At 47.5% G+C, this 22,930-nt stretch overlaps 1 protein-coding gene and 1 pseudogene across 1 annotated transcript; both read left to right on the top strand.

Moving 5' to 3' along the window:
• The first annotated feature begins 67 nt into the window (after positions 1 to 67).
• On the top strand, positions 68 to 1,709 carry LOC138943371 (uncharacterized; annotated as a pseudogene).
• A 15,241-nt stretch (positions 1,710 to 16,950) lies between these two features.
• Positions 16,951 to 18,888, top strand: LOC138943451 (uncharacterized). The gene is made up of 2 exons (XM_070314305.1): positions 16,951 to 18,493; positions 18,567 to 18,888. Exons 1-2 carry the CDS (start codon positions 17,391 to 17,393, stop codon positions 18,886 to 18,888), a joined length of 1,425 nt encoding a protein of 474 aa, XP_070170406.1. The 5' UTR covers positions 16,951 to 17,390.
• Positions 18,889 to 22,930: the final 4,042 nt, after the last annotated feature.

Below are 22,930 nucleotides of genomic sequence, written 5' to 3'. Positions count from 1 at the left end.
GCGCTAGGTGCATTCAAATGCATAAAGAAGGTCTTTTAAAGGTAGGAACCGCTGAAATTATCGACGGATTAAAATCAAATCATACGTATTATAGAAGCGTCACGCTTGCCGGCAAGGTGAACGTAGATGGAACTTGTAAGGGAATTCAATATTCGGATTATTACGGCACATGGGATGACGTAATAGTACAAGCAACCTTAAAAATCTCCCTCAGAGATTCATACGTACCGGTTAGATTAAATGCAGGAAAAATAATGCTAAAATCGGGCACAGTTTGCGACCTAGCTGACGAATCCTGTATAGACTCGGACGATGGTTACACCTTTTGGGAAGGAATACCCAATACCGCTTGCGGGTTTGAAGCATATGACGTCTTATATGAAGGTACCTCTACTAAAATCCAAGGCCTCCTTAATTCCCAAAACACCACTATGTTTACCTTAGAATCCCAAGACACTACTTTTGCGTTAACGTTGACGCGAAGACACACTATTTGCGGCTATACTCTATACGGAACAGAGCATCCAAAATTATTTATCTTTGAAACCCAAAAAGGAAACATTTTTAAAGCAAGGTCTAAAATCGCAGTAACTAATTTGGATCTGTTCACATACGCAAATTCGAAATTTGTGTATGTTGAAAAATATATAAGAAGCCAAATCACGTCATTATACAGAGACATCATTGTACAGAAATGTGAGTTAGAAAAACAAGTAATTCAGAATACTTTGTCTCTGGCAGCAATACAGCCGGACGAATTCGCCTATCGAATGATGAAGTCACCTGGCTATATGGCAGTGACTTCAGGCGAAGGGATCCACATTATCAAATGCATAGCAATAGAAGTTACTTTGCGAAAGACCAACACTTGTCATACGGAACTACCCGTGACCTTTAGAAATGCTTCTTTGTTCATGACACCAAAATCCCATATAGTAATTAGACACAGTACTATAAGGGACTGCAATCCATTACTCCCAATCCTATATAACATTGAAGGGACATGGCTCCAATTTAATCCTACCCCATCCATGGCAACCTCCCCACACGAAATTAAACCCCTTACAAAATTATCTTGGAAATACCTTGCACCAAAATCCTTAGCCACCAGTGGCATTTACTCTCAACAAGACCTTGACGAACTAAGGGATCATATTATGTTCCCCGCGGAAAAGAACGCGGTTTTACACACCATCGCCCGAGGCTTTACCGGACAATCGATACAATCAGACGCGGTTTCATTACAAAACTTATTGGATGAAGACGTTAAATAAAATTTATAATAATACATTAACAAAAATATGGGACGGTTTCACCACATTCGGCGCAGCGACCGCTGGTGTATTCGAAATATTTATAATTATAAGAATAATAAAAATTGTATTTGACACATTGATACATGGCTATGCGCTACATGCAGCTTATGGCTGTAGCTTACACTTACTCGGAGCCATTTGGAGCTCTTTCACACATTTATTATTGTATTTGGCCAATAGGCCACAGCCACAACCAAATGTAAATCCCGAAAACCCACCGGAACACACAGACACAAACACAGTACCCAACGCGCCAGCAGAAAACGCGGAACCGCCTACTATACCTATAGTATATACGTTCAGAGATCTACGTACCAGATTGGACGAATAAATTTCATCATAACTCGTTACTCCGAAATTTAAACTAAGGGGGGTGGTGTGACGTCTCAGCCGCACGTCAAAATTTATTTAAACAATATATTTATTGTTAATTCACCCATAAGGGGCGAAAGAAGTAGAAATCCGGAGAAAATTATTCGTTCAAGACAAACTTCTAACTTGTAAAATAGTATTCATACTCGAGAGTCACCCCGTATATAGCCAACGCTCGAACGCGCCAGCGGGTGACGCAAAAATAACTATCATACGAATAAACTATAGAAATAACTAAAGCCTTATATTTGCATTGTACAATCAGACAGACGATTCAAACGCTTTAAAAATTGTAATAATATATATATATATATATATATATATATATATATATATATATATATGAGCATACAAAAGATCTTTTAATAAAGCGTTAAATTCAATTAGAAGATACAAGCGAAAAGTGAACGATGCAAATGTAACGTTATTACGTTTTAACCCAATAATTTTAAGTATATATATATATAGTCGTTTTAACTTTATATTCATATAGCTTCTAAAAACTTTATATTCGCATATGCGCATACACATATTCTACGTAGCATAAGACTTTATTATTAACCATATAAGTAGCAATAAGGAATTAGGCATATAAGAATATTCAGTATAAAATATTTTATTCGCTACAATATTATAAGAGTTTTATAAGAGCCTTATACTGTACATGGTATGCGGACAGGCCCGTCGATCGATATTCTTATCCGCCCGCTCGATAAGATTAAACGGGACAAACAAGTTGGAATGTTGCGAGGGAACGATATAGCTGTCCTTCTCGCACAGAGATCCCTACCAGCGGCGCTTCCACTTGCCATTGCTCCCGCCCATGGGACTCCCTCCAACATCGGGAAGTCTTAGGCGAAGCATAGGAAGAATATCCCACCATCTACCAAAGGCGATCCCACTGCAGCATCTCTCCCACCAACACCCGAAGACCGGAGGAGCTCAGTGCAAGTCAGACATCCAGCATTACTATTCCAAACTTCGAACAGCTAACACGACTAGCTCTTCAATATAGTAATCCGGTGTACGCATCGACAAGCTCCGAATTCACAGTTATAAGACTTCCATTCTTGTACTTCGAGTTTCTCTAGCGTTAGCAGACGCTAGTAATATTAATTGCTTAACTTAACTTAAATATAAAATAAAGTGCTATTTTAGTCTACATAACTCTACGAATTATTTCAACATCCGGCTACCAATTTATCCTGAATTAGCCGTCATTACCATAATTAAGAGCGCTTATCAGTGATCAATCTGGAGGACCAGCTACACAGAGAATCCAGCATATTAATTATTATTCAGACACATATAGTCATAAAGGGTAAGAGAAACATTACTTATAGATCCTACACAACCATTGACGGGTTATTAGTCTTATGGTCCCCGGTAGACCCGGTGAACTGCAGGGTGACCGAAAAAGAAAATAAAATATCTCATTTATAAAGGAAAATTACACTAAAAATAATTAATAAATACTACTCAGATTTATTACTACAATTAGTATTATATGTTCATGTTCTTAGAATAAAGAATAATTTTTTTTATTAACTTCGAACGCTGGGACGTGACAATACATTGTTAAAATCGCTATGTACGCAAGTTTTGTTCGTTCGGAACGTCTTAGTTACGTGTCAGTAAGTGAGTTTAGTCGAAAATTCTTGCACGACATTAAGGAAATTGAGGATATACGTTTTTCTGCGCACAAAGCTGAGATCGCTATGTACGCAAGTTTTGTTCGTTCGGAACGTCTTAGTTACGTGTCAGTAAGTGAGATTTGTCTAAAATTCTTGTGCAACATCAAGGAAATTGAGAAGAACCGCTTCACGGCATACATTGTTAAAATCGCTATGCACGCAAGTTTTGCTCGTTCGGAACGTCTTAGTTACGTGTCAGTAAGTGAGTTTAGTCGAAAATTCTTGCACGACATTAAGGAAATTGAGGATATACGTTTTTCTGCGCACAAAGCTGAGATCGCTATGTACGCAAGTTTTGTTCGTTCGGAACGTCTTAGTTACGTGTCAGTAAGTGAGTTTAGTCGAAAATTCTTGCACGTGTCACGTACCGCGACCATTTTTCCGAATTTCCTTCCTTTATTATATTATTGAAACCGGTAAAAAGAACACTAAGTCCTTTTTACGTGATTCGAAAAGCCCGCCTTCGGCGGCCATGACACCTTCCTTCTTCTAGTAGCTAAGCGCGGCGCTACCATAGTAGCGTGTCGTCCCACTACCTCGCGATCCCACCACCACGTACCCCCACTTGCGGGCGACGGCAGCGGCCGAGCCGCCGAAACGAAGGACCTCAGTGCAGGCCCCGACTTCACCAGTCTCATCCGCGATCTCAAGCCGACAACAAGTCGAAATCGGGACTCGACATCCAACTCAAATCTAAACTCTAACTCCAACTCGAATTCTAGTTTAATTCTAATTATACTCTAACTCTAAACTCTAGTTTAATTCAAACTTTAATTCTAACGTTAAACATAAGTTCTCAAGTGTACTAGCCATTGTGTATAAGTAGTGAATAAATATATTTTAGTGTATGATAAATTCTTGCTAATTATTTCAACGATAAAGCCTTTTTCTCTACCGAGCGTACTTCGTGCTTCGTTAACGCTAACACGTAATCAACGTATCGTTTCATTTTATTTCGCTACGCGACTACTAAATTTTATTCGTGATTCTTAAATACTTGTGCCACGCGTACTCAAGAGGGAAACTAAAATTCAAATTTCGCCTGGCTTCATTCGTTCCATACTCACGGACACATACACACCTAATAGCAATATAGCAGTGCGGTCCCTCGCACGCCGCTATTGTTATTAGATATTAATACGCAATACAGCTAGAGCGGTCCCTCGCACGCTGTATCACATACCACATATATTCTTAAGCACGGCAGTGCGGTCCCTCGCACGCTGCGCGACTATACATACAATCAACGTATAAAGCCAGTGTTCTTAATCCCATCTGTAATACTAACAAATGCCAAAGAACAGACGAAGCGGAGTAAAGAAACGTGCGCGACGTCAACTGATAGAATTATCCATCGAGCCTGTGAATTCCTACGAGTCTCAGTATATCGGGGTAGAATCGCACTACGACCCTGAATACGAGGCATTCTTTAAGCCTAATACAGTAAAATCAGTCGTGGACCTGAACAATAATAATAGCATTAACCTCGTGAAGTGGCCAAATAAATTGACTGCCATAACTATTGAACACCCGTGGATCCCGCCTTTCGACATCAACGAAAAGGATCCGAGACGGACAAGGTACCTCCAAATCCGAGCAGAGGTCCTATACCATTGGTACGACGCCGCAACGCCTGAGCATTGGGGAACAGCAGACCACCCTGTGTTACTGGAATAATACTCCGCTCCAAGGTAGGATTGTATCTATATCTTATCCGGTCATCTTTACCTCTGGTACTCCCAAATCAAATTCCTTAGGAAAGTCACAAAGAAAAACCTTTTTTGACCCTAAGCCATTAGAGACCCTTTTAACCCAAATCCATTAGGAAAGCCGTTAAAGAAAAACCTTTTTTTGTCCCAAAGCCATTAAAGACCCTTTTAACCCAAATCCATTAGGAAAGCCATTAAAGAAAAACCTTTTTTGTCCCAAAGCCATTAGAGACCCTTTTAACCCAAATCCATTAGGAAAGCCATTAAAGAAAACCTTTTTTGATCCAAAGCCATCAGAGACCCTTCTAAAACCAAATAACAATACAACACATCTCTAGAAGTAATTAGAAACCAACTTAGTTCCTACTGTTATCTGAGTCAACCATCTATGTGTCCATCGTTCATACATGATGTGCAACGAACATTCGGGATAGAAGCAACGCAGACCCTTCCCTCCTACTTTTGCGTCCGAACGTTTGGACGATGTCACGCATTAACTAAATTTGCCCTTTGCAACGATTGTTATCGCGATCTCCCAAACATCGAATTGCGCGAGTGGTCCGCGGTATCTTTACACATAGTCGAAATAGGTTACTACGCACCCGGTAGAATTATGTGTTGTAAATGCGACAAAGCCTTGAGTTTCGCTAGACCAGGAATTTCGTGCCGTTTGTGTACCGACAAGTTAAACGAATTCGACCAAGACCCTACGAGCATAAACGGTTTAATTAATAATCTTGTACAAAATAATCTGGTGCTCCGCACTGAGGAAGTGCCCCAGCTACCTAATCTGCACCGTTAACTACAACTCGCCTTGGCTCAAATCTCGCAATTGGTCGCGACCTTCACTAATCTCTTCGCGTATTCTACAAAAATCCGGTAATCCTCAGTCGCAGGTTATCCCCGGAAATATTCCGAAACAGCGACATAGCCCGGTACAAATCCGAGAACGCGAATTCGCCGATATCGCGCCGTGATATTACCGGGACGTAACATCAGTAAGTGAGTTTAGTCGAAAATTTTTGCACGACATTAAGGAAATTGAGGATATACGTTTTTCTGCGCACAAAGCTGAGATCGCTATGTACGCAAGTTTTGTTCGTTCGGAACGTCTTAGTTACGTGTCAGTAAGTGAGTTTAGTCGAAAATTCTTGCCCGACATTAAGGAAATTGAGGATATACGTTTTCTGCGCACAAAGCTGAGATCGCTATGTACGCAAGTTTTGTTCGTTTGGAACGTCTTAGTTACGTGTCAGTAAGTGAGATTAGTCGAAAATTCTTGCACGACATTAATGAAATTGAGGATATACGTTTTTCTGCGCACAAAGCTGAGATCGCTATGTACGCAAGTTTTGTTCGTTCGGAACGTCTTAGTTACGTGTCAGTAAGTGAGTTTAGTCGAAAATTCTTGCACGACATTAAGGAAATTGAGGATATACGTTTTTCTGCGCACAAAGCTGAGATCGCTATGTACGCAAGTTTTGTTCGTTTGGAACGTCTTAGTTACGTGTCAGTAAGTGAGTTTAGTCGAAAATTCTTGCACGACATTAAGGAAATTGAGGATATACGTTTTTCTGCGCGCAAAGCTGAGATCGCTATGTACGCAAGTTTTGTTCGTTCGGAACGTCTTAGTTACGTGTCAGTAAGTGAGTTTAGTCGAAAATTCTTGCACGACATTAAGGAAATTGAGGATATACGTTTTTCTGCGCACAAAGCTGAGATCGCTATGTACGCAAGTTTTGTTCGTTCGGAACGTCTTAGTTACGTGTCAGTAAGTGAGTTTAGTCGAAAATTCTTGCCCGACATTAAGGAAATTGAGGATATACGTTTTCTGCGCACAAAGCTGAGATCGCTATGTACGCAAGTTTTGTTCGTTCGGAACGTCTTAGTTACGTGTCAGTAAGTGAGTTTAGTCGAAAATTCTTGCCCGACATTAAGGAAATTGAGGATATACGTTTTCTGCGCACAAAGCTGAGATCGCTATGTACGCAAGTTTTGTTCGTTCGGAACGTCTTAGTTACGTGTCAGTAAGTGAGATTTGTCTAAAATTCTTGTGCAACATCAAGAAAATTGAGAAGAACCGCTTCACGGCATACATTGTTAAAATCGCTATGTACGCAAGTTTTGTTCGTTCGGAACGTCTTAGTTACGTGTCAGTAAGTTGTAACGATGCATCCCTCCACCGTTACCCGGCCGTCGATCCGCCGGAAGTCCGCCGCCCGACAAACACCGGTCGGGCATGATGCGGAGGCGCCGAGCGCCCATTTTTAAGATATAGAGAAAGGCGTTCAAATTTATAACCGCCGTCAAGACGCGTTTGTTTACCGGGAACCGTCGCCGCGCTCGGGTAACCGTACCGACCGTTCCCGAAACCGCCCGAGTCGCGCGCGGCGGTTCAATCTTAAACAATATGCCTTAAAACAGTCAGGCATATTACGCACGCGCACCCGCCGGAAAAAGCGGTATAAATAAGAGCCAATTTTCTACCTCGAGACCAGATCTTCCGCAACCGCCAGAGTCTGTAAGACGCCTGGAAATCCGCTACGATCCTCTAACCGCTCAAAGAGAGAGAAAACGGGGTTGGGAGTACCCAGCCTCCGCCGAGAGTTTGCGGCATCTCCACGAGCGATCCTTCCGATCTATTGCAAAGAGAGGAAAACGGGGTTGGGCGTACTCAGCCTCCGTCGAGAGTTCTCGACACCTCACTCGCATCCGTCCACCTGCGTGCAACGGCAATTATCCAGCGGTAGGGAGTTCCCTGCCGTTGACGGGTGTTCCCGTCGGCCGTTACACTCCTGCATTACACGGGAAAATCATCCCCGACGGAACAATACCGCGATCTCCGCGAATTTGTAGTAATTCCGCGACCGCCATTACCGCGACCGGAATCGCCATTAATACGGCGCGCTAAGTACCGCTTAAAAGGGGAGGATCTAACCGGCCGCAACATCGATCGACGCAATCAGATCGATACCGACGCGTCTAAGTACCGCCCACCGACCCGACCGAAATTACCGCCCGGTAGCTAGCGGCTCCTGCCGAAATCCAGATCCGCGCAACGTAATCGATATATTCGCGAATCCGCCGAAATCACATTCCGTACCGTGCATATAATTCGGACGCACAGCGACCGACGCGACCGCCACTAGACGATTCCGACATTCACACATACGCGAGGGCGTTTTGGCTGCATACACACGATCACACACACATACTTGCGATATACATTGTAAATCTCACGCAGATATTACTCGCTCGCACACGCACTCGCTCGCTTATCCCTCACTCACATGCAAGCGCATACACACCGACACACACAATAATTACACACACACACACACTCACTCTGTATACACACATATATTTAAATGCAATAAATTATATTCTACCTAACGCATCTATCGTTCGTCTCTCGATACCCTTTCACGAGCCCCGGATCCCGACCGAGTTATCCACGACCGCCTCGCGAAAGCGGTTTATTACATTGGCGCCCGAACAGGGACCGGTTTTTGTTGTTACCTGACCGTATCGAGACACGAACCCTCTGTAAGCGAGACGAAAAGAGTGCAACGCGAAAATGAAAGGGTGGATATACAACCTACCCAAGGCGCAATTGATCGAGGTAGCCATCAGCCGGGGGTTGGATACATCCGGAACCCTCGACGACATCCGACGGCGGATGTCCGCGTACGTCGAGACGCACCCCGAAGAGTTCGGGACGCACGGCGACGAGCCCACCACTGCGACGGGCATACCCGCGCGCATCCTCACGCCGACCGACCACACAACCGCCGCGCCCCTCGCCACCTCCGAAGTACTGTGCCAGATGCGAAAATGGGGTTGCCACTTCGATGGGCGCGACCCGTTCGATTTCTTGGAAAGGCTCGAGGAACTCACGACCGGGCACCGATACCCCGAAGCCGCGATGCTACTCGGACTCCCCGAGCTATTCAAGGGAGACGCCCTCCGGTGGTACCGCAACCACCGCCACCGCTGGCAAACCTGGGGGGATTTTGACCGCGCATTCCGGGCACAATTCTTACCCCGCCGGTACCAGGCCGCCCTGCGCCGTGAAGCCGCCGACCGCCGCCAACAAGCCGGTGAACCGTTTAAACGATACGTGGCCGACCTCCTCACGCTCATGCGCCGAGCCGGAGGCTTCACACCAGAAGAGGAATACGAACGGGTGTACCAGAATATGCGCCCGGAGCTGAAGCGTTTCATTATTTACGACGAAACCGGAGAAGTCGGGGACCTGCAGGCGCGCGCCACTGAGCTCGAGGAGATTGACGCCGAGTGCGCGACCGAAGCCCGCCGCCACCGCCAAGGGACGACGATTCCGACCGTCGCTGCCACTTACAACCGCGACGAATGTTGCTGGCGGTGCAAGCAGCGGGGCCACACGCGGTTCAACTGTCAACGCCCACCGCGAAAGTTCTGCTCGCAGGTGTGGCAAGGACGGGATACTGACGCGTCAATGCCACCCGCCGTCGGGAAACGCCGAACGGGCCGGGGCCCCGCCGGCCGGCACCCCGAGCCCTGCATAAAATACACGCCACGGCCGCACCTACTGGTATACATTAATCAAGACCGGTACGACGCCCTGCTCGATTCCGGGTCCGAAGTCTCGTTTATCAACGCCCGGACGGCTAACCGCGCAAGCCGGTGGGGACACAAGGTCGCCTCCCGCGAAGGGGAAGTACAACTCGCCGACGGCGAGATTACTAACACCGTGGGCACCATCAAACTGCCCATCCAGATCACCGGCCAGACATACTGGCATACATTTACGATCCTGCCGACGCTCGACAGCCCGGTATTAATCGGCGTCGACCTTTGGTCGCGTACCGGCATCAGCCTCACACCACCGCGGTGCATGCCCAGCACGACCACCCCGCCGCTACACGGGACCACAGGGGGCTTAGCGCGACAGACCGAAAGCGAGGAACAGGCGCTAAAAAGTTTCCTCGAACGCGAACTTGGAAAATTCGCGAATATCCAGGGACCGACCGACCGCGTACACCACGAAATACGACTACGGGATACCACGCCAATCAAACAACGGTACCGACCGCGAAACCCGGCGATGCAATCCGTTATAGACCGAGAGGTGGCCGAAATGGAGGCCGCCGGCGTCATCGAGCCATCCAAGAGCGCCTGGAGCTCGCCCGTAGTGCTAGTCAAAAAGAAAGACGGAAAGTACCGGTTTTGTATAGATTTTCGCAAGGTAAACGACGCCACGGAAAAGGATGCGTATCCGTTGCCACAAGTGACCGCGACACTAGACAAGCTCCGGGGCGCCCGATACTTGTCAACGCTCGACCTCAAAAACGGGTATTGGCAAGTACCACTCGAAACAGCCAGCCGACCGATCACCGCTTTTACGATACCCGGAAGAGGGCTGTATCAGTTTACGGTTATGCCGTTTGGGTTGCACTCCGCACCGGCCACGTTTCAACGACTTCTAGACACAATCATCGGCCCAGCCCTCGAACCGAACGTCTTTGTCTACTTGGACGACATAATAGTAATTAGCGAAACCTTTGAGAAACACCTGCAGTTACTCAACGAGGTGTTCCGTCGACTACGCGAGGCGAACCTGCGCCTCAACCCGGAGAAGTGTAGATTTTGCGTCGACCAATTGAAATATCTCGGGCACGTGGTTGACCGCGAGGGGATACGAACGGATCCCGAAAAAGTTAGCGCCGTCGCTAACTGGCCCGAGCCGAAAACCGTCAAGCAAGTTCGACAGTTCCTGGGAATGGCGTCCTGGTACCGCCGGTTTATCGCGAATTTCTCGACCGTTGCCGCGCCGCTCACTCAACTCACTAAGAAACGCGCCCGGTGGACGTGGGGCAAGGACGAGGAGGAAGCGTTCCGCATCCTGAAGCGGACGCTCATCTCCGCACCGGTGCTCGCCTGCCCAGATTTTACGCGACGTTTCGTATTGCAGACCGACGCCAGCACCAGCGGCCTTGGGGCCGTACTGACACAGTACTTCGAGGAAGGGGAACGCGTAATCGCATATGCAAGCCGAACCTTAAATAGCGCCGAACGAAATTATAGCGCTACCGAGCTGGAGTGCCTCGCGGTCGTATGGGGCATCCGACGCATGAAGGGCTACCTCGAAGGGTACCCCTTCACCGTACTGACCGACCATCAGTCATTAAAATGGCTGCAGCGCCTGGACGCTCCCACCGGGCGCCTCGCCCGGTGGCTATTCGAGCTCCAACCTCGAAGTAAAATATCGCAAGGGCACGCTCAACCGCGTAGCCGACGCCCTGTCACGACAGCCCGAACTTTGCGCCGCGACCGCCCGCCGCTGCCGGTGGTATCGACGGATATTCACGGAAGTCGAACGCGAGCCAGCCAGCCGACCAGACTACCGGATCACCGAGGGGAAGCTGTTCCGCCATATCCTGCACACCTTGGACTTCAAGGAAACCGCGGCGGAAGACCAATGGAAGGAGTGCGTTCCCGAGGAACAACGACGCACGGTGCTACAGCATGCGCACGACGCACCAACAGCCGGACACCTGGGCATAGCCAAGACCATTGCACGCATAGCCGAACACTACTATTGGCCAGGGATGTTCCGAGCCATTGCCGGATATGTACGGACCTGCGAAACCTGCCAAAAACACAAAGTGGCCCAGCAGCAACCAGCCGGGAAGCTCCACGCGACCGACGTTCAGCGACCCTGGGAGCAGGTCACCACCGATCTCGTAGGGCCGCTGCCGCGCTCACGGCAAGGCCACACATGGCTCTACGTGATGCAAGACCGGTTTTCGAAGTGGGTGGAATTAACTCCACTCCGCCAAGCCACCGCCAGAGCCGTCACGAGGGCCATCACCGAGAGGGTAATACTCCGACACGGCAGACCAGAATCCATCCTGTCGGATAATGGCACACAGTTTACATCAAGAGACTTTGCCGAACGACTACGAGCATTCAACATCCAGCATAAGACCGCACCAGCCTATGCACCGCACTGCAACCCGGTGGAAAGGACCAACCGGACGATCAAGACGATGATCGGCGAATTCGTCGACAAAGATCACCGAGACTGGGACGAACACCTGCCCGCATTCCAGTTCGCCTTTAATACCGCCGTCCACGACGCCACCGGGTATACGCCGGCGTACATAAATCACGGGCGAGAGCTCGTACCGCCGTACCGCATCACACCAGCCACCGAGAGAACCTCGCCAGATACCACGCGAGAACGGCTGGACGACGCGTATAAGATCGTCCGGATCCGACTGGCGAGAGCGTTCCAACAACAGGAGAAGCATTATAATCTCCGCCGCCGAGAATGGAGACCGCACATCGGCGAATGGGTGTGGAAGAAGGACCACCCACTGTCGAAAAAAGCCGACAGTTTTAACGCGAAACTCGCGCCAAAATACATCGGGCCGCTCGAAGTTCGCCGAATCGTCTCGCCAGTAATCGTCGATCTGAGGAGCAAGCGGGGGAGATGGTATAGACATATACACATACAGGATCTCAAAGTCGCAAAAACAAAAACAGACGGCGACAACAACAACCCAGAAGACGAAGACGACAATACCCCCACTACCGCCGGGGAGGAATAAACCGCCGAGATCCAGAAAGAAGGAATCAGAAGGAAAAGATGTGCGACTCCGAGAGCATCTTGGCCGCTATCAATGAGCTCCTGGGAGAACCAGGGCTCCCAGCTCTACCGCCGCCGCCGAATACCAGCCGGAGCAGCGACGGCATACCGCCGACGACCGACCGTCAACCGACCGGACCAGCCGACCGACCACCTGGCCGGCCACCGAAAGTCGGAACGCTGATCCAGCGCTCCGACCGCATCAATCAGCTCAAGATGCACCAGCTGATGCAGGCGCCGCCACCGCTGCCTGCCCGCTCGCGGAGACCAGCGAACACTCCGGCCCGCAGACCACCGCGGGACTCCAAGGAGATAGAGACCGGCGAAGATCAGCCGCGTCTCCTGATGCCGACCGGCCCGCTACCGCCGCCACCGATCCGGGTCCAGGTGGAACCCGGCATCACGTTCGACGTGCCCCATTTCGCCGTCCACGTGGCCCGGAAATATAAAATACGATCACCGCAGGGGCACTGGGTAATGAGGTTCACGAAGACCGGTGAACTCCGTTACCGCCGCCGCTTAGATTGAAACCAGCGAGCGAAAAACCCGCCGACCACCGCGGAACCGAAACCGTTTTATGCCTCTAATTTCAGGCATGCTAGACCGGAGGGGTGATGTAACGATGCATCCCTCCACCGTTACCCGGCCGTCGATCCGCCGGAAGTCCGCCGCCCGACAAACACCGGTCGGGCATGATGCGGAGGCGCCGAGCGCCCATTTTTAAGATATAGAGAAAGGCGTTCAAATTTATAACCGCCGTCAAGACGCGTTTGTTTACCGGGAACCGTCGCCGCGCTCGGGTAACCGTACCGACCGTTCCCGAAACCGCCCGAGTCGCGCGCGGCGGTTCAATCTTAAACAATATGCCTTAAAACAGTCAGGCATATTACGCACGCGCACCCGCCGGAAAAAGCGGTATAAATAAGAGCCAATTTTCTACCTCGAGACCAGATCTTCCGCAACCGCCAGAGTCTGTAAGACGCCTGGAAATCCGCTACGATCCTCTAACCGCTCAAAGAGAGAGAAAACGGGGTTGGGAGTACCCAGCCTCCGCCGAGAGTTTGCGGCATCTCCACGAGCGATCCTTCCGATCTATTGCAAAGAGAGGAAAACGGGGTTGGGCGTACTCAGCCTCCGTCGAGAGTTCTCGACACCTCACTCGCATCCGTCCACCTGCGTGCAACGGCAATTATCCAGCGGTAGGGAGTTCCCTGCCGTTGACGGGTGTTCCCGTCGGCCGTTACACTCCTGCATTACACGGGAAAATCATCCCCGACGGAACAATACCGCGATCTCCGCGAATTTGTAGTAATTCCGCGACCGCCATTACCGCGACCGGAATCGCCATTAATACGGCGCGCTAAGTACCGCTTAAAAGGGGAGGATCTAACCGGCCGCGACATCGATCGACGCAATCAGATCGATACCGACGCGTCTAAGTACCGCCCACCGACCCGACCGAAATTACCGCCCGGTAGCTAGCGGCTCCTGCCGAAATCCAGATCCGCGCAACGTAATCGATATATTCGCGAATCCGCCGAAATCACATTCCGTACCGTGCATATAATTCGGACGCACAGCGACCGACGCGACCGCCACTAGACGATTCCGACATTCACACATACGCGAGGGCGTTTTGGCTGCATACACACGATCACACACACATACTTGCGATATACATTGTAAATCTCACGCAGATATTACTCGCTCGCACACGCACTCGCTCGCTTATCCCTCACTCACATGCAAGCGCATACACACCGACACACACAATAATTACACACACACACACACTCACTCTGTATACACACATATATTTAAATGCAATAAATTATATTCTACCTAACGCATCTATCGTTCGTCTCTCGATACCCTTTCACGAGCCCCGGATCCCGACCGAGTTATCCACGACCGCCTCGCGAAAGCGGTTTATTACAAAGTGAGTTTAGTCGAAAATTCTTGCACGACATTAAGGAAATTGAGGATATACGTTTTCCAGCGCACAAAGCTGAGATCGCTATGTACGCAAGTTTTGTTCGTTCGGAACGTCTTAGTTACGTGTCAGTAAGTGAGTTTAGTCGAAAATTCTTGCACGACATTAAGGAAATTGAGGATATACGTTTTTCTGCGCACAAAGCTGAGATCGCTATGTACGCAAGTTTTGTTCGTTCGGAACGTCTTAGTTACGTGTCAGTAAGTGAGTTTAGTCGAAAATTCTTGCACGACATTAAAGAAATTGAGGATATACGTTTTTCTGCGCACAAAGCTGAGATCGCTATGTACGCAAATTTTGTTCGTTCGGAACGTCTTAGTTACGTGTCACTAAGTGAGATTTGTCTAAAATTCTTGTGCAACATCAAGGAAATTGAGAAGAACCGCTTCACGGCATACATTGTTAAAATCGCTATGTACGCAAGTTTTGTTCGTTCGGAACGTCTTAGTTACGTGTCAGTAAGTGAGATTTGTCTAAAATTCTTGTGCAACATAAAGGAAATTGAGAAGAACCGCTTCACGGCATACATTGTTAAAATCGCTATGTACGCAAGTTTTGTTCGTTCGGAACGTCTTAGTTACGTGTCAGTAAGTGAGTTTAGTCGAAAATTCTTGCACGACATTAAGGAAATTGAGGATATACGTTTTTCTGCGCACAAAGCTGAGATCGCTATGTACGCAAGTTTTGTTCGTTTGGAACGTCTTAGTTACGTGTCACTAAGTGAGATTTGTCTAAAATTCTTGTGCAACATCAAGGAAATAGAGAAGAACCGCTTCACGGCATACATTGTTAAAATCGATATGTACGCAAGTTTTTTCGTTCGGAACGTCTTAGTTACGTGTCAGTAAGTGAGATTTGTCTAAAATTCTTGTGCAACATCAAGGAAATTGAGAAGAACCGCTTCACGGCATACATTGTTAAAATCGCTATGTACGCAAGTTTTGTTCGTTCGGAACGTCTTAGTTACGTGTCAGTAAGTGAGTTTAGTCGAAAATTCTTGCACGACATTGAGGAAATTGAGGATATACGTTTTTCTGCGCACAAAGCTGAGATCGCTATGTACGCAAGTTTTGTTCGTTCGGAACGTCTTAGTTACGTGTCAGTAAGTGAGTTTAGTCGAAAATTCTTGCACGACATTAAGGAAATTGAGGATATATGTTAGTAGGATAGATAGGCCGGTTTTGGATCAGTTTTGTGTGAGTGTGAGAGAGAGGGTATCGTTGGGGAGTAAGAGAGAGAGATAGTTTCGGAGCAGTTTGTGGGCGCCCGAGGGATGGAGAGCGGGCTGGGCGGGTGCATGGGGGGGTAAGTAGGATGAGAGGGGAAGCGCGGCCGGGGGGAAGCGGTGGGTACGAGTCGCCGAGAGCGCTCGAGAGATGGCGCTCGGGGGGTGGCGCGCCCGACTCGCGACCTCGACGCGACTCGCGCCCCTAGCGCGCGATCCGCCGTCGCGATTCTTTAGGGGGGCGCTTCTAGCGCGCGATCCGCCGCTTCTAGCGCGCGATCCGCCGTCGCGATTCTTTAGGGGGGCGCTTCTAGCGCGCGATCCGCCGCTTGTAGCGCGCGATCCGCCGTCGCGATTCTTTAGGGGGCGCGCCGCTTCTAGCGCGCGATCCGCCGTCGCGATTCTTTATGGGGCGCGCCGCTTCTAGCGCGCGATCCGCCGTCGCGATTCTTTAGGGTGGCGCTTCTAGCGCGCGATCCGCCGCTTCTAGCGCGCGATTCTCCGTCGCGATTCTTTAGGGGGGCGCTTCTAGCGCGCGATCCGCGAGCGGGCGGAGGGCGCCCGGCATCGAGGGGGCGGGGGATCGTCGGTGGGCGGTCGAGCGGACGGAGGGGCGTCCCTCGTCGCTCTCCTCCTCTCGAGGCGCGCGTTAGCGCGAGCGCGCTCGTCGCGTTTCGGGGCGAGTTTTTTTCATTTTCCGGCGACGTCGCGCGTCCGAGAGCGAGTATCCGGTTCGGTTAATCGGGGGCGCGTCCTCGCTATTTTCCTCGTTATAAAAGGACGCCGCGATGATCTCGAGGTGTTAGTGCGTTCGAGGATATTTCGCGGCGCGATGAAGCGCGCGCCGAGCGCTTTAACGAGATTAGCCGGAAGAGCGGTGAACGTTCGAATCGGAAGTGTCGAGGATATATGGAATTTGGAGATACCGAATTGTTTGAAGAAAGAACTACGCGAACGTTATATAGAGGATCGTTTGTACTGTATAGAAGAGATCGATTTCGCGGAAGAGTTCGTGCGAGAGGCGAGCGAGACGCGATTCGACGAACCTTTCGCGAATGTCGGAGCCGATGGCTATTTGCTCTATCGCAATTGGAGACAGCGATACGGAATTCCGAAATTTTCGTGGGAGGTGAATCACGTCGTGCATTGTTTCTTTAAGTTCGGTTGCCGATTCGAGAACGGAGAGTATTTCGAGGAGAACGAGAGATATTGCGCGTATTGCGCGCGTAGCTCGAGTTTCGCGAAGAGCGTATCGACGCACGTGACGAAAACGGTGTATAGCGAGATGGTGCCCGCTTGCGATCTCGTCGACGAGGTTTTCGACGTGTCGAATAATTGGTGCGCCGGCTGCGAGACGAGAGCTTTGTTCTACATCGAGAATTACGACGAGGAGGAGACGTGGTTTATTTGTAAAAAATCTTGGCGTTCGTTAGACGACGAGTGACGAGATGGAGGCGCGCGATCTTCTCGATAGCGCGCGGGACGTCGCGACGGGGAACGCGTATCGCGCGTGGGCGCGACGGTGCGACGAGTGTCTCGAGTCTCTGCGGGAGAGATGTCGAGGAGAGCGCCGAGGGAGATCGACCGGAGCGATCAATTCTCTTATCGCTCGAATCGTTCGATTAACGGGCGCGAGAGACGATCTGCGTCGACGTTTCGAACGCGTGGGAGGCGGCGTAGAGGAACGCGAGGGATTCTCGTGGTCCGAGATCGAGACGGCTTTCTCTAGACGCGTTTTAACCGGCGCGGTTATTAATTTCGATTATATCGAACCTCGACGATTTCTCGAGGACGCTAGAGATACCGTGCTCGATCGAATACGCGATGTTATGAATGAATATAACGGTGTTAAGGTCAATACCGTATTTGTTGGCGAGTTCGTTTCGGGCGACAAGATCGATGTTAAGACTATTGTCACGAAGAATTATCCGCTTCTACCTCTTTCCGACTCGCGAGAGTGGTACGAGAAGCGAGTGGTCGACGCTACTCTAACCTCGTTGGAAGAATTTCAGGAGCGCGATAGCGGATGGGCGTTATCGCGAATATTCAATTTAACCGTGAACGTGAACAGATACAATCCTATGCATGCGGGATGTCGCGTCAAATTGCCGCGAGAGATCGCGTTGAAGAAAGCGGTGATAAACGTGCAATCTAATGACAATGCGTGTTTCGCATGGGCGGTGGTCGCCGCTCTGTATCCAGCTGAAAAAAACGTGGGTCGGGAATCTTCGTACCCGCATTACACGACGGTGCTGAATCTGAAGGGCGTTAAATTTCCTATGAGTTTGAACAAAATTACTAGATTCGAGCGTATTAACGACATATCTATTAATGTGTATACCGTTCGAGATAAAAAGGAGGGAAAAGACGGTTGTCGCGTTGTTCCTTTGCGTCTCACTGATGATAAAAAGAACAGACACGTTAATCTGTTGTATTTTGACGATATGACGCGACGAGATGACGCGACGCATTTCGCGTGGATTAAGAATTTGTCGCGACTCGTCGGCTCGCAACTCAGCGGTAGACGACATAAATCGCATATATGCGATCGGTGATTACTAATTAAAAAAATCGTCGCGCGATGTTGATAATGCGCGAGATTTAAAATGTGCGTTATGTCGCAGATGCATGCACTATTTTCGAACGAGCGATAAGTTATCGGCTCACAGCGTGGACTGCGGAAGGATGAACGAGTGCGCTATAGTCCTTCGTACCAAAGACGACAAATGGTTAGAGTTTCGTAACTATAATAGAAAGGAGCGACTTCCATTCGTGGTGTACGCTGATCTCGAATGCGTACTGAAGAAGAAAGAGGAGAGGAGAACGTCGAATACATCTATCGTTCAGCATCACGAAGTTTATAGCGCTGGATATTACGCGCGATGCGCGCTCGATGGCGTTAGCTCTACTTACAGAGCTTATCGCGGTGAAAATTGCGTATTGTGATTCGTTAGAGAACTGCACGATCTAGCGCTTCGCGCGAAAACTGTTCTCGATATCGATGCTCCTATGACGAATCTTACATCGGATGAATGGGAGAGATTCGTAAACGCGACGTACTGCAGCATATGCGAGAAACCGTTCGAATTGGGAGACGCTCGCATGCGCGATCACTGTCATCTGACTGGACGGTACAGAGGTCCGGCGCTTTCGAATTGTAATTTAAATTATAAGGATACTTACGTAATTCCCGTATTCTTTCACAATTTATCGGGTTACGACGCGCATTTTATCATTAAAGATGTAGCTAACGCTTTTCCCGGCAGCGTGGAAATATTGCCGATAACGAAAGAAACATACATCTCTTTCACGAAGAACGTCGAAGATGCGTGGGACGAGGGATGGTTCGGGAAACGCTTGAAATTGCGTTTTGTGGATTCTTTCAAATTTCTAAGCGCGAGTCTCGAGAAATTGGCGTCGTATCTAGATAAAAGCGAGTTAAGGATCGCGCGTTCGGAATTTTCCGATCTTAGCGACGCCGATTTCGAGCTTCTCGCGCGAAAGGGTGTATTTCCGTACGAGTATGTCGACGACGTAGATAAATTGTTGGAGACTTGTCTACCGCCGCGCGAGGCTTTTCACAGTTCGCTAATCGGTGACGCGATATCTGACAGCGATTACGCGCGCGCGATAAGAGTCTGGGAGCGATTTCGCGTCGAAACATTAGGCGATTATAGCGATTTGTATTTAAAGACCGACGTTCTTCTATTGGCCGATGTCTTCGAAAATTTTCGCGACGCGTGTATGAGAAGTTATAATTTAGATCCCGCGTATTATTACACGTTACCGGGATACACATGGGACGCTATGTTAAAGTATACGGGTGTGCGATTCGAATTATTAACCGACATCGATATGGTGATGTTCGTGGAACGCGGAATACGCGGCGGGTTAAGTCAATGTTCCAACAGATACGCGCGCGCTAATAACAAGTATTTACAGTCGTACGATCCTTCGGAACCATCGTCGTATCTCATGTACTTCGATATAAATAATTTGTATGGATGGGCGATGTGTCAATCGTTGCCTTACGAAAATTTTCGATGGGTCGATAACGTTACGAGCGTTGACTTAATGTCCGTGACATCGGACTCGCCTATCGGTTATATTCTAGAGGTCGACCTTGCATATCCGTCCGACCTTCACGATTCTCACGCTGACTTGCCATTCTGCCCGACGCGCGATAAGCCGCCCGGAAAACGAGACGAGAAGCTTCTCGCCACACTGTACGATAAGAACCGTTACGTGATATATTATCGCAATTTGCAGCAATGCGTTCGACACGGATTACGCATTACGAAAATACACAGAATATTGCGATTCGCGCAATCTTCATGGTTGCGCGAATATATCGAACTGAATACACGATTACGAATTAACGCGAAAAACGAGTTTGAGAAAAATCTATACAAATTAATGAATAATGCCGTGTTTGGCAAAACTATGGAAAACGTGCGCAATCATTCGAATGTTCGACTCGTGACTCGATGGGACGGGCGATACGGCGCGGAGGCGATGATCGCGAAACCGAATTTTCACAGTAGAAGCGTTTTCGCGGAGGATCTCGTAGCTGTAGAATTGCGTAAACTCGAGATTAAGTTCAATAAACCAATTTATGTAGGTATGTGTATTCTCGATATATCTAAAATTCGTTTATACGAATTTCACTACGAGTATATGCTACCATTGTATCGAGATAAGTGTAAAATAATGTACACCGATACGGATAGTCTCATTTATCGCGTCGAATGCGAGGATATATACGAGAATATGAAGCGCGATATCGACAAGTTCGATACGAGCGATTACGCAATGAACAATGCGTATGGAATGCCTCTCGCTAATAAAAAAATACCCGGTGCGATGAAGGATGAGAACGCTGGCGCGATTATGACCGAATTTATTGGACTTAGAGCGAAAATGTACGCGCTGCGAGTCGCCGGTAAAAGCGATACAAAAAGAATCAAGGGTGTTAAGAGCGGCGTTGTCGCGAGAACGATAACGTTTGACGATTACGCGCGCTATCTTCGACAGGGGATCGAGATGAAGCGCGAGCAGTTTTGTGTAAGATCCGAGTTACACGAGATGTATACAGTATCGGAATTAAAAATCGCGCTCAGTCCGCACGATGACAAACGATACACGATATCGGGAACTACGGATACGTTACCGTGGGGACATTATAAAATACCGTTGTAGGGAGCGAAAAAATACTATACGTTTCTTAAAACATTTAAACTTTAGTTAGTAGTTTATTTAGTATAAACATATTTTATAAATAATATATTATCATTGTATTTTCGATATAATTCACGATTGCGTCGAAAAAACATCGATGGACGTTCTACGAATCGTTTCGAAGAACAAATTTGCGCGAATAATATAATTTGAATATAATTTGAATATAATTTGAATATAATTTATTATAATAGATTTTAATAAAAATTAATCGGTTTTATTTATTAGATTTTAATAAAAAATCGTGAAAATGTTCGATCGGTCTTATATATAATAGGTATTAGATATAAAATCTATTATAAATAAGACTGATCGTACATTTTCACGATCTTTCTATTATGCTCTCGGAAGTGTTTTATATAGAATAATGTGAAAAAGATGTTAATGCGAGTTTTAGCGTTATCATAGTGACGTAATAAAGAATGTATACAAAGCGCGAGAAAGAGTACGTATAAAGTTTGAAAGAGAGAACGCAGGATACGGTGGCCGCGTAGCGGTGCGAGAGAGAACTCGTATAGAACGCGAAAAAATGAACTTTTTGTGTTTTTGCGATATAAAAGTCGTGGAAACCACCATTCTGTCCAAGTCTTGACAAATCTCGACTCGATTTGACAAATTCGCATTCTACTTCATTAGCATCGAACATATATTATGCTACATGCTACATGCAAACGAGATAGAATGCGAGAATTTGCCATAAATCGAGTCGAGATTAGCCGCGAATTGGACAGATCGATGATTTCCATGACTCTTTATTATATTCTTGAAAGTGTTATATATAGAGTAACGCGAGAATAAAGCTACCGCGAGAATAAAGTTACCGCGAGATACGATGTTCGCTTAACAATGCGATGAAGAATATATATAAAATATAAAAAAGAGTCCGCATAAAGCGCAAAAGAGAGAACGCAGGATATGGCGGCCGCGTAGCGGCGCGAGAAAGAGTTTATATGGAGCGCAAGAGAGAACTCGTACAAAATTACGATTGTTTTATAATCATACGATTTAAATACGATTTAAAGATTAATAATGATAATTACTCTATAATCGATTATTTAAACGGTTAATCGATTTTCACAAGTTTTAATTTTAATTGTATTGTGTTATTATTTTTTTCTTTGTTTTATAATTACACGATTATTTTAGTTTTAACATGTCTACAATTTTGTTATGTATAATATATAATATGTATAATATGTATAATATGTATAATATATAGTTTTATTTAATAAAAATACATTTTTATCATAATACAGCTGTTTTATTTATCCAAGAATTGTGCGATTCGTCCATTCCTAACCATTTCACGTAAATCTTGTCACCCTTTCGACGCAGCAGCTTTTCTACGAGATACACGTCGGGATCGCCAACGCGCAACAATTCGTGCTCGTAGAATCCTCCCGCGATCGGCTCGCCGCGCGAATCCTTTAATAGATACGTTACGGGATTAGTCCGTTGTATCTTAGTTATTCGAAAAATCTCTGTAGTCCAGTTGGGTGTGAAGCCTTTCTCGAAAATCGTTTTAAATTTACTGATGCGTACCGGATCGGCTACTTTAAATTTCGCCGGAGCCGCGATTTTTATATTGCTGTATACAGTATTTAAAAGTTTATCGGCAATTTTTGGAGTTACGTCGACAGGTCTCATATTTATAGTGCGATGTTTTCGCGTGTTATATTCCTCGACGAGTCGTGGTAACTCGTCGATCCACTTGTACGTTCCGTTTAGCGTGAAATACTTCCACATAAAA

The sequence above is a fragment of the Polyergus mexicanus genome, unplaced genomic scaffold (assembly GCF_030449975.1).
Source record: "Polyergus mexicanus isolate NDT 795.1 unplaced genomic scaffold, iyPolMexi1.0 SCAF_26, whole genome shotgun sequence".
In the NCBI taxonomy this organism is placed as follows: Eukaryota; Metazoa; Arthropoda; class Insecta; order Hymenoptera; family Formicidae; genus Polyergus; species Polyergus mexicanus.
This window is presented reverse-complemented; position numbering and strand designations above follow the sequence as displayed.